Source organism: Schistocerca gregaria, chromosome 1, assembly GCF_023897955.1.
Source record: "Schistocerca gregaria isolate iqSchGreg1 chromosome 1, iqSchGreg1.2, whole genome shotgun sequence".
Taxonomy (NCBI): domain Eukaryota; kingdom Metazoa; phylum Arthropoda; class Insecta; order Orthoptera; family Acrididae; genus Schistocerca; species Schistocerca gregaria.
In genome coordinates, this window is record NC_064920.1 from 384,524,173 (window position 1) to 384,537,363 (window position 13,191).

General features: G+C 39.3%; 1 protein-coding gene across 8 annotated transcripts in view; it reads right to left on the minus strand.

Moving 5' to 3' along the window:
- Positions 1-8,653, minus strand: part of LOC126348631 (telomeric repeat-binding factor 2-interacting protein 1-like) — a 183,681-nt gene extending 175,028 nt beyond the window's left edge. For 4 of the 8 annotated variants that reach the window (XM_050002371.1, XM_050002372.1, XM_050002373.1 and 1 more), the window contains exon 1: positions 8,327-8,651. In XM_050002371.1, coding sequence (XP_049858328.1) covers positions 8,327-8,434 — 108 coding nt within the window. In that variant the 5' untranslated portion in view covers positions 8,435-8,651. Of the gene's footprint in view, positions 1-8,326 lie in introns of all 8 variants that reach the window. The other 4 variants (XM_050002374.1, XM_050002376.1, XM_050002375.1 and 1 more) reach the window with 3 other exon arrangements.
- Positions 8,654-13,191: the final 4,538 nt, after the last annotated feature.

The window sequence follows — 13,191 nt, forward strand, 5'->3', positions numbered from 1 at the left end:
GGGGACCCTATACGATATTAGGCAGGTGTACCAATTTCTTTGGTTCTTCAGTGTAAATGTTATACAGTAGGACCATTTGCTTTATTAATAAAAGTAACTCTGGAAGAAGATATTTTTCCTGAATGCTTAAAGAGAGTAAAGTAAGTTCATTATAGAAGGAAGGTAATAAAAGACACCTTAAATTACGGTTCCATACTGGCCCCAGCTGCCAGAGACCGTGGTTATGTGTGTGTGTGTGTGTGTGTGTGTGTGTGTGTGTGTGTGTGTGTGTGTGTGTGTGTGTGTGTGTAAGTTGTCTATTTTTGACAAAGACCTTGCTGATCAAAAGCTAACTTTCCAACAGTCTTTTTGGTGTGCCTTTCCCTTTGGGAAATAGTGGAAAAGTCGAGGAAGAAGGCCAGTGTTCACTCTGTCTGCTTGCCGGGGGTCTCGTCCGACATGTGGAGGAGGCGCTGACGGCGGCAATAGAGAGCACTGGGTGCACCCGACTGCAAATTGTTGCTCATGTCGGTACCAATGACTCCTGCCATCTGGATTCAGAGGTCACCCTCCATTCGTACAGGCGGTTGGCGGAATTGGTGAAGGCGGAAAACCTCACTCGCAGGGTGGAATCTGAGCTAACTATTTGTAGTATCGTTCCCAGAACCGATCGCGGTCCTCTGGTTTGGAGCTGAGTAGAAGGCTTAAACCAGAGGCTCAGACGATTCTGCGGAGATCTGGAGTGAAAATTTCTCGACCTCCGCTATCAGGTGGAGAAATGTAGGGTCCCCCTGAATAGTTCAGGCGTGCACAACATGCCAGAAGCAGCTACAAGGGTAGTGGAGTACGTGTGTAGTGCACATGTGGGTTTTTTAGGTTAGAGAATTCCCTCCCTAGGCCCGACAAGATGCCTGCCGAGACGCAGCAAGGTAGAGGTGGCAAAATGCAACAGGGAATAACAATATTAATGTGCTAATAGTAAACTGCAGAAGCGTCTATAGAAAGGTCCCAGAACTGCTCTTATTAATAAACGGTCACAATACCCATATTCTACTAGGGACAGAAAATTGGCTGAAACCAGACGTAAATAGTAATGAAATCCTAAACTCAGATTGGAATGTATACCGCAGAGACAGGCTGGACAGTGAAGGGGGAGGTGTGTTTATAGCGATAAGAAGTGCAATAGTATCAAAGGAAATTGATGGAGATCCAAAATGTGAAATAATTTGGGTGAAGGTCGCAGTTAAAGCAGGCTCAGACATGGTAATTGGATGTCTCTATAGGCCCCCTGGCTCAGCAGCTGTTGTGGCTGAGCACCTGAAGGATAATTTGGAAAATATTTCGAGTAGATTTCCCCACCATGTTATAGTTCTGGGTGGAGATGTTAATTTGCCGGATATAGACTGGGAGACTCAAACATTCATAAAAGGTGGCAGGGACAAAGAATCCAGTGAATTTTTTTAAAGTGCTTTATCTGAAAACTACCTTGAGCAGTTAAACAGAGAACGGACTTGTCGCGACAACATATTAGACCTTCTGGTGACAAACAGACTCGAACAGTTAACGCAGAACTGGGAATCAGCGATCATAAAGCGGTTACTGCATCAATGATTTCAGCCGTAAATAGAAATATTAAAAAAAGGTAGGAAGATTTTTCAGTTTAGCAAAAGTGACAAAAAGCAGATTACAGAGTACCTGACGGCTCAACGTAAAAGTTTTGTCTCAAGTACAGATAGTGTTGAGGATCAGTGGACAAAGTTCAAAACCATCGTACAATATGCGTTAGAAGAGTATGTGCCAAGCAAGATCGTAAGATGGAAAAGAGCCACCATGGTACAACAACCGAGTTAGAAAACTGCTGCGGAAGCAAAGGAAACTTCACAGCAAACATAAACATAGCCAAAGCCTTGCAGACAAACAAAAATTACGCGAAGCGAAATGTAGTGTGAGGAGAGCTATGCGAGAGGCATTCAATGAATTCGAAAGTAAAGTTCTATGTACTGACTTGGCAGAAAATCCTAAGAAATTTTGGCCTATGTCAAAGCGGTAGGTGGATCAAAACAAAATGTCCAGACACTCTGTGACCAAAATGGTACTGAAACAGAGGATGACACACTAAAGGCCGACTTACTAAATGTCTTTTTCCAAAGCTGTTTCACAGAGGAAGACTGCACTGTAGTTCCTTCTCTAGATTGTCGCACAGATGACAAAATGGTAGATATCGAAATAGACGACAGAGGGATAGAGAAACAATTAAAACCGCTCAAAAGAAGAAAGGCCGCTGGACCTGATGGGATGCCAGTTCGATTTTACACAGAGTACATGAAGGAACTTGCCCCCCCCCCCCCTTCTTGCAGCGGTGTCCGTACATCTCTACAAGAGTGTAGCGTTCCAAAGGATTGGAAAAGGGCACAGGTCATCCCCATTTTCAAGAAGGGATGTCGAACAGATGTGCAGAACTATAGACCTATATCTCTAACATCGAGACAGTTCCCCACAGTCGTTTAATGAACAAAGTAAGAGCATATGGACTATCAGACCAATTGTGTGATCGGATTGAAGAGTTCCTAGATAACAGAATGCAGCATGTCATTCTCAATTGAGAGAAGTCTTCCAAAGTAAGAGTGATTTCAGGTGTGCCGCAGGGGAGTGTCATAGGACCGTTGCTATTCACAATATACATAAATGACCTTGTGGATGACATCGGAAGTTCACTGTGGCTTTTTGCAGATGATGCTGTGGTGTATTGAGAGGTTGTAACAATGGAAAATTTACTGAAATGCAGGAGGGTCTGCAGCGAATTGACGCATGGTGCAGGGAATGGCAATTGAATCTCAATGTAGACAAGTGTAATGTGCTGCGAATACATAGAAAGATAGATCCCTTATCATTTAGCTACAAAATAGCAGGTCAGCAACTGGAAGCAGTTAATTCCATAAATTATCTGGGAGTACGCATTCGGAGTGATTTAAAATTGAATGATCATATTAAGTTGAATGGCGTGAATTTGCTAGCAGTTTTAGAGGGCTCAAGGTGTCTCTTGTCAGCAGCTTTAACTAAAGAGAACTGCCTTGATTATGAAAGGCAGGCAGCTTGTGTCATGCAGACACAACCGAAGTTGCTCTGGGAGAGAACTTGCAAAGATTTGACCGAGGTATTTGAAATAATTTTTTTAAACCAGTTCCCTAAATAATTCTCACCTGGCTGCAACCCTGTGCAATATAAAACCGATAACATTGTTTTCAATACCTGTCTTAGACCCCTTTAAGTAGAGAACAGATTTCAGTATCTGGATCATTTATTTTCATCGTTTACATAAAAGACCTAAATGTTGTTGGAGGAGTTATGCTGACTATGCTTGTCTTATTACTTGCTGTTACATCATTAATGAGCTTCAAACACAACTCTCTCTGAGCAATGAAAAGGCAAATAAATATTTCTATAGCAACAATATATTTATAAATGGAAGCAAAACAATGTATCTGCAGGTACATGCCAGCAGAGTAGTTCACACTGATAGCTTTAGACTTAATGTTGGAAATTCAGCTCAAAAGATACAGATTGCTGGATGTGGTACAGGACAGATACATGACTTGGAAAAACCACACAAATCAGATTTAAGAGGCTTGCTCAGGATAGATAAGCATGCAGAGCCACATCAGATCAGTCTTCAGAGTGAAGACCACAACCACAACAAGATTTACTCAAACTCAGGCTGTAACACACTATTCATTATGAGGAAAATGCCTAGTACTATAAATGAAGACATTTTATTAAAAATGTACTAAGGCCTCACATACCCATATTTAACTTACTGCATTCTGGTCTGCTGTTGTACTATAAATGTGCATATACCATGGTTATTACAGCATCAACTGAAAGCCACAAGATGTAGCACAAAAATATTTTCTAGTAATTCTCGTAGAAACAAATTTAAAGTTCCCCAGATATTAACAATCCCAGCATTGCTGATACAGGGTGCTAAAAAAAAGTGTTCCATATCCTGAGAAACAGTAATATGGGCCAAAGTCAGAAGAAAGTCCAGTAAACATGGGTCCTAAAATGCATACCTTAAGATCTATGAATACCTTTTCAGCTTCACTACTGTGAAATACATCTCTTTTACTGCAAGCTCTTTGCTATCACAAACAACCTGTAGAATGGAGTAAAGAAATGAGAACACATTCTGTTACTGTGAAATGGCATAGTTTCTAATGTTATCTGTTTGCTACTATAAATGACCTGCACTTCTGAGTCATTGCCAGAGGAGATGCTCAATATGGTGTACATTCATAGTAAGCCACACTTCTGGAAGATGTCTTAAGTAATCATGCACCCTCCGGAAAACTCCATGTTGGTCACAGAGGTGGTGGCAGCCATTGCTAACACATTCCTCTAGTGTCTGAAGTCAGTAATGGAGTTTGCATACATCAAAGGTTTCGTGTGTCTCCACAAACAAATACTCAACAGATTATGGTTGGAGAAACAAGCTGACCAATGTACTGGACATCTCTAGGCAATCCATCACCCACTGAATTGTTGTATGAGGTGTTCTGAGACATTTTAGAGAAAATGGGCTCATGTTCCACATGCATTAATTGCATCTCCAGCCACTGTTAAAATGGTACCACCTCTAGGAGGACCGGTAACTTATTCAATAGGAAGTGAAGATACCTTGCACCAGTCAACCTGTTTGGCAATATGTAGGGTGCTATTTGGCTATCAGCAATAATTCTTGCCCATATATTAATTGAAAATCGGTACTCATTCCTTGCTTCTTCAGCTACTGGTAAGTGCAAAGTTAAAACTATGATGTAAAACCACTTCACAAAAGCTTGTAAAACACAAAATGATTCCACACAACCGTGGATATGGTTTACAGTCACAACACTAACAGATGTTTACTGCATGATGTACCCATGAACAATAACAGAGGGCTGTGTCGTCATTTGTTTACTGAATTCTGTAGGTTGTTAGTAATAGCAAAGATCTTGCCGTAGATGAGATGTGTTTCACAGCAGCTAAGATGAGGAAGTGTTCATACCACTTAAGATATCCATTTTAGAACTTGTGTATACTGATCATTTTCATTTTGTTTTGGTCCATACTATCACCTCACAAACCATGGATAACTTACTTTTAACACAGTGTATATAAGGCCATTATTTTCTTAAAGCATCAACATTTACCCAATTTCAGCCGAAAAATACATGCTTACAAAACTAGGAACAGGAATAATGTTAATGTGGAAAATAAGTACCCAACAAGTGCAAGAATATTATTATTTTATATTTATTTATTTTTTACAATGAGCCTCCCCACAACATAAAGGATATGAAGTGTTGTCACATTCAAAAATAAATTACAGCTGCATTTGTTTCTTCTTCTCCTTTTTCTGGAGGTACTTCTTCTTCAGAGAACAATCATCACTGGCAATGGGAGAAGAAAGGTAGTTCAAATATGACATCAAGTGGTGCTGTGATAAGTTCCATTTTGTTGTTAGCTGTGATGAGGGGCTTCCTACTATTGCCACTGATATTACCACATCAAATGTAATACACATTGGCGTGGGCAGCAGGTTTTCATGAAATAGTGGCAGGTAGTGAACAGTGGTTCCTGTCAGTAGTTTTTACATCTCTGTCCAACCATCCAGATTATGCCTTTCCATTGTTTTCCTAATCACTGAGGCAAATGCTGGGATGGTTTCTTTGACGAGACTTTATTTCCACACACCTGTACCATGTGGTTTTTCAAACATGTGGTATTTCACAATTCCTACTACAGGCTTCTAGAGACTATAGAGGGGACTCAGTAGATCAAATCTTGACAAGGAACCCATGTTCAGAGATGGATCATCTGAATATAAAATACATTCGAAGATCGGATCACTCTCAAATATCGCTTCATAGCATGCACACAAACTGAGAAGAGAGTACCAGTGTCAGTCCCCTGATACAATGTGCCTACTTCAACATTTTGCTCTCTTGTCATTCTGTCTTTAAGCCATAAGGACAACCGAGACAACACACAATGGCAGTGTGCACATTTGAAGAGCACACAGAGATGTTCATAATTTATGGTGAAGCAGAATATAATGTATAAATGATGTTTTCTTGATGGTCTGAGTCCATCACATACCATTTGCATCCGAGTACAACAACAGCTGCTAGCAACTGGTGCATTCACAACTAGGGGGGGGGGGGGGGGGGGGGAATGGGGGGGGGGGGGTTGACTGTGGTGCTCCACTGATAAGCTGTACTCTCAACTTTAAAGAAGACGTCCATCACATAGACGAGAATCTGAAACGAGCACCTGAAACATTGCCCATGTAATGGATGTGCCCCACGTGAGTATCTGGCACGTTCTGCACATACATCGAATTCACCCATACCACTGACATAACATGAATGCATTGACTGGCAGATTTTCTGCTATGAGTCGATTTCTGTTAGCAGTTTCTGCATCATGCCTGAGTTTCCATTCTACTTTCTTTTTACAGATAAAGCTCATTTCACCAAGGAGGCTGATAATTGTTGAAACAGCTACACCCAGGATGACAAAACACCTCATGCCACAAATTTAAGTGAATTTCAGTAATTTTTCAGTACCAATATATCAGCCAGTATCATTGATGGTCATCTTACTGGGTCGTACATTCTTCTGTAGCACTAACAGGTCCTTTATATCTGACATTCCTATTGAAGGTACTGGTGGAGTTATTGGAAGATTTGCCACCATCATTCCATCAGCAAATGATGTTCCAATATGAGGGCACATGTGCACATTTTGCACCTGGCATTCTTGAACATCTGAAGTAAATGTACAGTGAAAGGTGGATAGCTTGAGCTGGACCAACTCCCTGTCCATCATGATTGTCTGAATTAACTCTCTCAATTTTTTCTTATGGGGCAGTATGAAGAGTTGTGTATAAGACTCCTGTATAGTTGGAATTTGATTCCCTTGCACGAGTTCTGGCAGGAATAGAAATTATTTGGCACACAACCGAGTTTGTGGACCATGGTCATGTAAGTACGCATCACCGATACACCTTGCAACATGAACAGTGTGGTCACCAGGTGGATCAACTGCTGTAAGGCACATAGGTCTCCACCATGAAGATGGCAATTTGAAAGAGATCTTGTCATCAAACTTATTTTATTTCTGGACATAGGTCACTTATCAAAACTTTAACCACTAAGCCTCTTCTACAATCACTAGAAGCCTGTGGTAGAAATTGTGAAACAACCTGTATATGCAAATATTTTTCTTTGTACAACTATAATATTCTTTACATAATTTATAAGCAATTACATCTTCTATAATGTATTTCCTGGCTTGTATCACACTATTGTCAAAATGTTCAATGGTCATATAAACAAATAAAAAGAAGCAGGAACATTTGGAAAACTAATTTAACTTTCTTTTAACACTAATTTTTATACCACTGACAGCCTCGAAATATGACTGAACAGTGTTCAAATTTTATGAGAAGCCCTGAGATAGGATTTGTTTATGGTAGTGCCTCACAACTTCCAGAAATGCTCTTCTGATCATCAAAATTGTTTTGACTGTAATTTTCAGACATTTGGCACTGAATTTTGTAGCTACTAAGTAACAGGTGCTGTTTCTTAATAAACATACCACATTTTTTTGCGTACTACAGTGAGAGGATGGGCAGCTCTCTACCACATGAACTTTTTTTAGGTTACAATACTACAAGTTTCTAGGCAAAATAATGATAATGAAATGAGCAAAAGGTAGCCATTTACCAAACTGTGGAGACAGTGAGTGGTGAATAAGCTCTGTAACACAGATTGCAAACATTAGTTCATCTGAGTACAAAGACACACACGTTGTATACGTGAATTAGAAAGACAGTTCATAAACTGGGATACCATGATCCATCACTTGTTTATGTGCTCATCTACCACTCGATGCCTCCATAATCTCAGTAGGGAGATACTGTGGTTAACTATCGCTTCATCCTTACACCATGCAGATATCTCTCAAAATGTGGCAGCCTAAGCTTGAGTATCATAAACTTTTGATCCTTACATTTATGATAGCAGACATCATGTTAACATCTATATTTAGTAAGAAGGTGGTCTCTACATAATATACGTTGTATCACAGACGGCAATGTTACGTACATAATATAATTTGTTATACTACGTCCTACAGTATTTATGTTTGGTGAAGTTAGATGTATGCAAGAACGTATTTTAACACTATAGCTGGATTCCAAACGCACAGTATAAATGTTCAGTGTACGGCAATCATCAAATTGCAAATAAATATCATCTTACGACTAATGCGGTTTCACTACAAATATGACATGTCAAATTACCTGGATCATTTGGGCGATAATTTTGTTTTTATCATTTTCCTCCAAGACGAACACCATGGGAAAGGCCCCAACAGTAAAGAGTGTAGTACTGCACGTAATTTCAAACATTTCGGTGTCACTATTACAAAACGTTGATGCAGTGTCAGCTGTCAAGCACAATCAACACATTACCCATGCACTGCACCTCATTCTCCCGCGCTCAAAACATAACATAAACAACAACAATACAGAGAGCTTCTTCAATGCGAAGACACATCACAACGTCACATCGTAAACGTGCTTCCATATATATCGAAAACTTGTACAGATAAACCCTCACCACAGCTCGAACAGCTAACTACCATACACCTCATTTACATTTGGCTCCCAGAACCGGATTTCGTAAACCGGTTTCCCAATTCTGGGTGGTCATGTAAGCACTTAAAAATCGATTCTGGAAATCCGCTTAACGCTTATGGTTGCCGGTTTTCCAATCCCACAATCGGTTTTCGCTCCCATGTAAATGCAACCGGTTTTGAAACGTGCTCGGGCTGTCAAGTTTCTTCTTCTTTTTAAAAACTTTCGGCTCATATGGAAGGAGTGGCCTTCTGTACAGTGAAGGATAAGTAGAACTATTAGACTGAATCTGTTCATACCTCTTCTAATTAAAGAGAAATAGCGATCGTGCTGACTAAATCATGAACTATAACAGCGTTTTCCAGGCGACATGTAAAAACGACAGTGAAAAACGGTTTCCGAAATTCTGGTTTCGTCTTTAGGAAGATGTGTCGCACGTAAATGTTGTGATAGGTTGTTCCGTACAACTAGCCTGTGGACAAACAGTACTGGTGTAATTATCAGACACGTTAAATGCCATTTAACTTACTGGTCTCATGTAGCTTCTCCTACCATATTCCCAGCAACTTCATCAACTAAAGCAACAGCAAAATATTCTCAGTTAGCGCAATTTATTCGTCAGCGCAGGTCTCGACTTGTTTGGATGTGTACGTGATTAGAGAGCGCTATATCAAAATAAAATGACTTTTTCTTCATCTGTGTAAGTGAATCAGTACTAAAGTGGCAGAAATGTTCTTAAATCTTATGAAAGGAATCTAAATACAGGCTTCAGCTATTCCTTTTAATACCGATTACAGTTAAATGAACACAGCATTTGTGGAAACGCAAAGTATTCCGGCTGCATTGTAGTGTGGAACATAAACTGACTGTACTTCACATTACTGCAAAACTGTCAGTATATTAAGGGATTTTGATTTCGTGACATACCATCGGGCACCCACCACATTACCCATACACTTACACTGGAGTGAGTTTTCACTGCTCATTATGTCAAATCCAGTACACAAATTTTGCACTTGTCCACTTTTGACACCCCTCTCAGTCTGGTGCCCAACTGGCCACTTGTGTCGCTTCAACCTTAAATCAGTTCTGCATCTCTCGAAGGTTTCAGGCGCTGCTGTCGCGCCTATGTAACGAGAACACCGTCACAGCCCCAGAAATCAATGGTTTTTGCTCCTCATGTGCCACTGAAGTAAAACTACATGATGGCACTTTCATAATTGTAACAGTGTATAGGTCCCCCTCAGGGAATTTCCAGCTATTTCTAAAAAACTTGGATGCTTTGTTGTGCTATCTGTCAGATAGGGGGAAGCAAATTATCATTCTTGGGGATTTCAATGTTGATTCCCTGAAAGAGTGTAATAGGAAGAATGACCTTGTAGTATTACTCAGTTCTTTCAATTTGAGCTCCATCATTGATTTTCCTACTCGGATAACAAAGAACAGCAGGACATCGATAGATAACTTTTTTATAGACCAAGATAAGTTTAACTACATAAATGCTTATCCTGTTGAGAATGGTCTTTCAGATCATGGTGCACAGCTTGTTACAGTACATGACATAGCTCCATGCAGTATATCAAATGAGAATTTCAAAGCAGTGCGTTCAATTAACAATATAAATACTGCAAACTTTAGGGAAAGCCTAAAGCAGCTAGACTGGGATGAAGTGTATAGGGAACCAGATGGAAACTTTGCGTTTGCATCTGGTTTCCTATACACATAATACATTTTTATGGGTATTTGAAAATTGTTTTCCCAAGAAAATAGTTAAACATAATTCCAAGAAAACATATAAAAAACCTTGGCTAACTAAAGGAATAAGAATATCTTGCAACCACAAAAGAGAACTGTATCTAACAGCAGGAGGGAGTACTGACCCCGAAATTGTTCAATATTATAAAAACTATTGTGCGGTACTAAGAAAAGTTATTAAAAAGTCCATAAGCATGTGTATCATGTCTGAGATCAGTAACTCTGATAATAAAATTAAAGCAATTTGGAATATTATTGAAAGGGAAACAGTGCAATCAAGAGCACAGGAAGACTTTAGTGTCATAAAACTGAATGACAAGTGCACTAACAAACAATCAGAAATTGGAAATATTTTCAATAATCATTTTTTAAATGTTGTGGAGAAAATAGGATCTAGATCTTCACTAGAAGAGGCAAGGCTTCTAATAGAAGAGGCCATACCTGTGGAGTTTGAAACAACTGTATTTCCGCCAACCACACCCTCTGAAATTAGTAAAATAATAAACTCACTGAAAATTAAAAGCTCTTACGGAATTGATGGCATTTCCAGCAAGATACTTAAAGCTTGTACCCCACAGATAAGTAGGATTCTCAGCCACGTATGTAATGGCTCCTTGGAGCAGGGTGTTTTCCCCGATAGACTTAAATATGATATTGTAAAACCATTGCATAAAAAGGGGCATACGTCGGATGTCAACAACTATCACCCAATCTCTCTTCTGACAGCTCTATCAAAAGTTTTTGAGAAAGTAATGTATTCAAGAGTAGCCTCCCATATTTGTAAAAATAAAGTACTAACAAAATGTCAGTTTGGTTTTCAGAAAGGCTTTTTAACAGAAAATGCTATATACGCTTTCACTGATCAAATATTAAATGCTCTGAATAACCGGACATCACCCATTGGTATTTTTTGTGATCTCTCAAAGGCCTTTGATTGTGTAAATCATGGAATTCTTTTAGATAAGCTAAATCATTATGGTTTGAGGGGGGCAGTGCACAAATGGTTTAATTCATACTCAATTGGAAGAACGCAGAAAGTTGAAATAAGTGTTTCATGTAATGTAAAAACAACAGCTGATTCTGAACCCGAGAACAGTAAAGGACCTAAGACCGAACCCTGATTCCCAGGGTTCGGTCTTAGGTCCTTTACTGTTCTTGATATACATTAATGACTTACCATTCCATATTGATGAAGATGCAAAGTTAGTTCTTCTTGCTGATAATACAAGTATACTAATAACACCCAAAAACCAAGAACTAAGTGATGTAATTGTAAATGATGTTTTTCACAAAATTAATTCTCAGCAAACGGACTCTTTAAATTTTGATAAAACACAGTAAATACAGTTCCATACAGTAAATGGCACAACTCCAGTAATAAATATAGACTTTGAACAGAAGTCTGTAGTTAAGGCAAAATTCTCAAAATTTTTAGGTGTGTCCATTGATGAGCGATTAAACTGGAAGCAACACATTGACGGTCTGCTGAAACGTCTGAGTTCAGCTATGTATGCTATTAGGGTTATTGCAAATTTTGGTGATAAGAATCTCAGTAAATTAGCTTACTATGCCTACTTTCATTCACTGCTTTCGTATGGTATCATATTCTGAGGTAATTCATCGTTGAGTAGAAAAGTATTCATTGCTCAAAAACGTGTAATCAGAATAATTGCTGGAGCCCACCCACAGTCATCCTGCAGACATCTATTTAAGGATCTAGGGATCCTCACAGTAACCTCACAGTATACATATTCACTTACGAAATTTGTTGTTAATAATCCAACCCAGTTCAAAAGTAATAGCAGTGTGCATAGCTATAACACCAGGAGAAAGGATGATCTTCACTATGCAGGGTTAAATCTGACTTTGGCACAGGAAGGGGTAAATTATGCTGCCACAAAGGTCCATGGTCACCTACCAAACAGCATCAAAAGCCTGACAGATAGTCAACCAACATTTAAAAATATATTAAAAGAATTTCTAGATGACAACTCCTTCTACTCATTGGCTGAATTTTTAGATATAAATTGAGGGAGGGAAAAAAACTAACTTAAACATTAGTGTGATGCAATATTTTGTGTAATGTAATATCTTGTACAGACATCTTTCATTAACCTGACACGTTCCACATCATTACAAAGTGTCGTTTTTATGATCTATGGAACAAGTATTAATCTAATCTAATCTAATCTAATGGCAGAGTCATTGTCAAAACCTCAAGTATTTATTCAAAGTGATCCGGCTTATAAACAGAGAAGACTATATTCTGAACTCAAGAATATTCAATCAGGTCCTGTAAGCATTTACTGTATGCCTTTCCATTCAGTTGATTCCTGCTACGTGCAAGTTGGTGCTACAATGGATGTTTGGGGAGGGGTTTGGGAGCATACTGGCAGATTATCAATTTGATGGGTCGACCCACCATTGCAATGTTGACTGTATGAATGAATGATGGGTTGGAATATCATATTGTAGCACAGAACGACCTTCTAATGTCCTTGGTAGTGAAGAGAGAAGTCTGACATCTGCCTGTGGATGACCCAGAACATGACAGGCTCACTTTCTTGTTGAACCCATGGGACCGAATACCTCAGACATTTATTGGTACCTGGTGGCCTCCAGACTCTTCTATGATGATCATCAGGCATCAGACAAATATAGCCAATCTCAGTGGAGAGAATCCAACAGTGTTGATCTAGCTTCCATTTCAGGTGTTCTATGATTCACCTTCTTTGCCCACCACGGAATTTGGAAGGTTTGTACTGTTAGTCCTA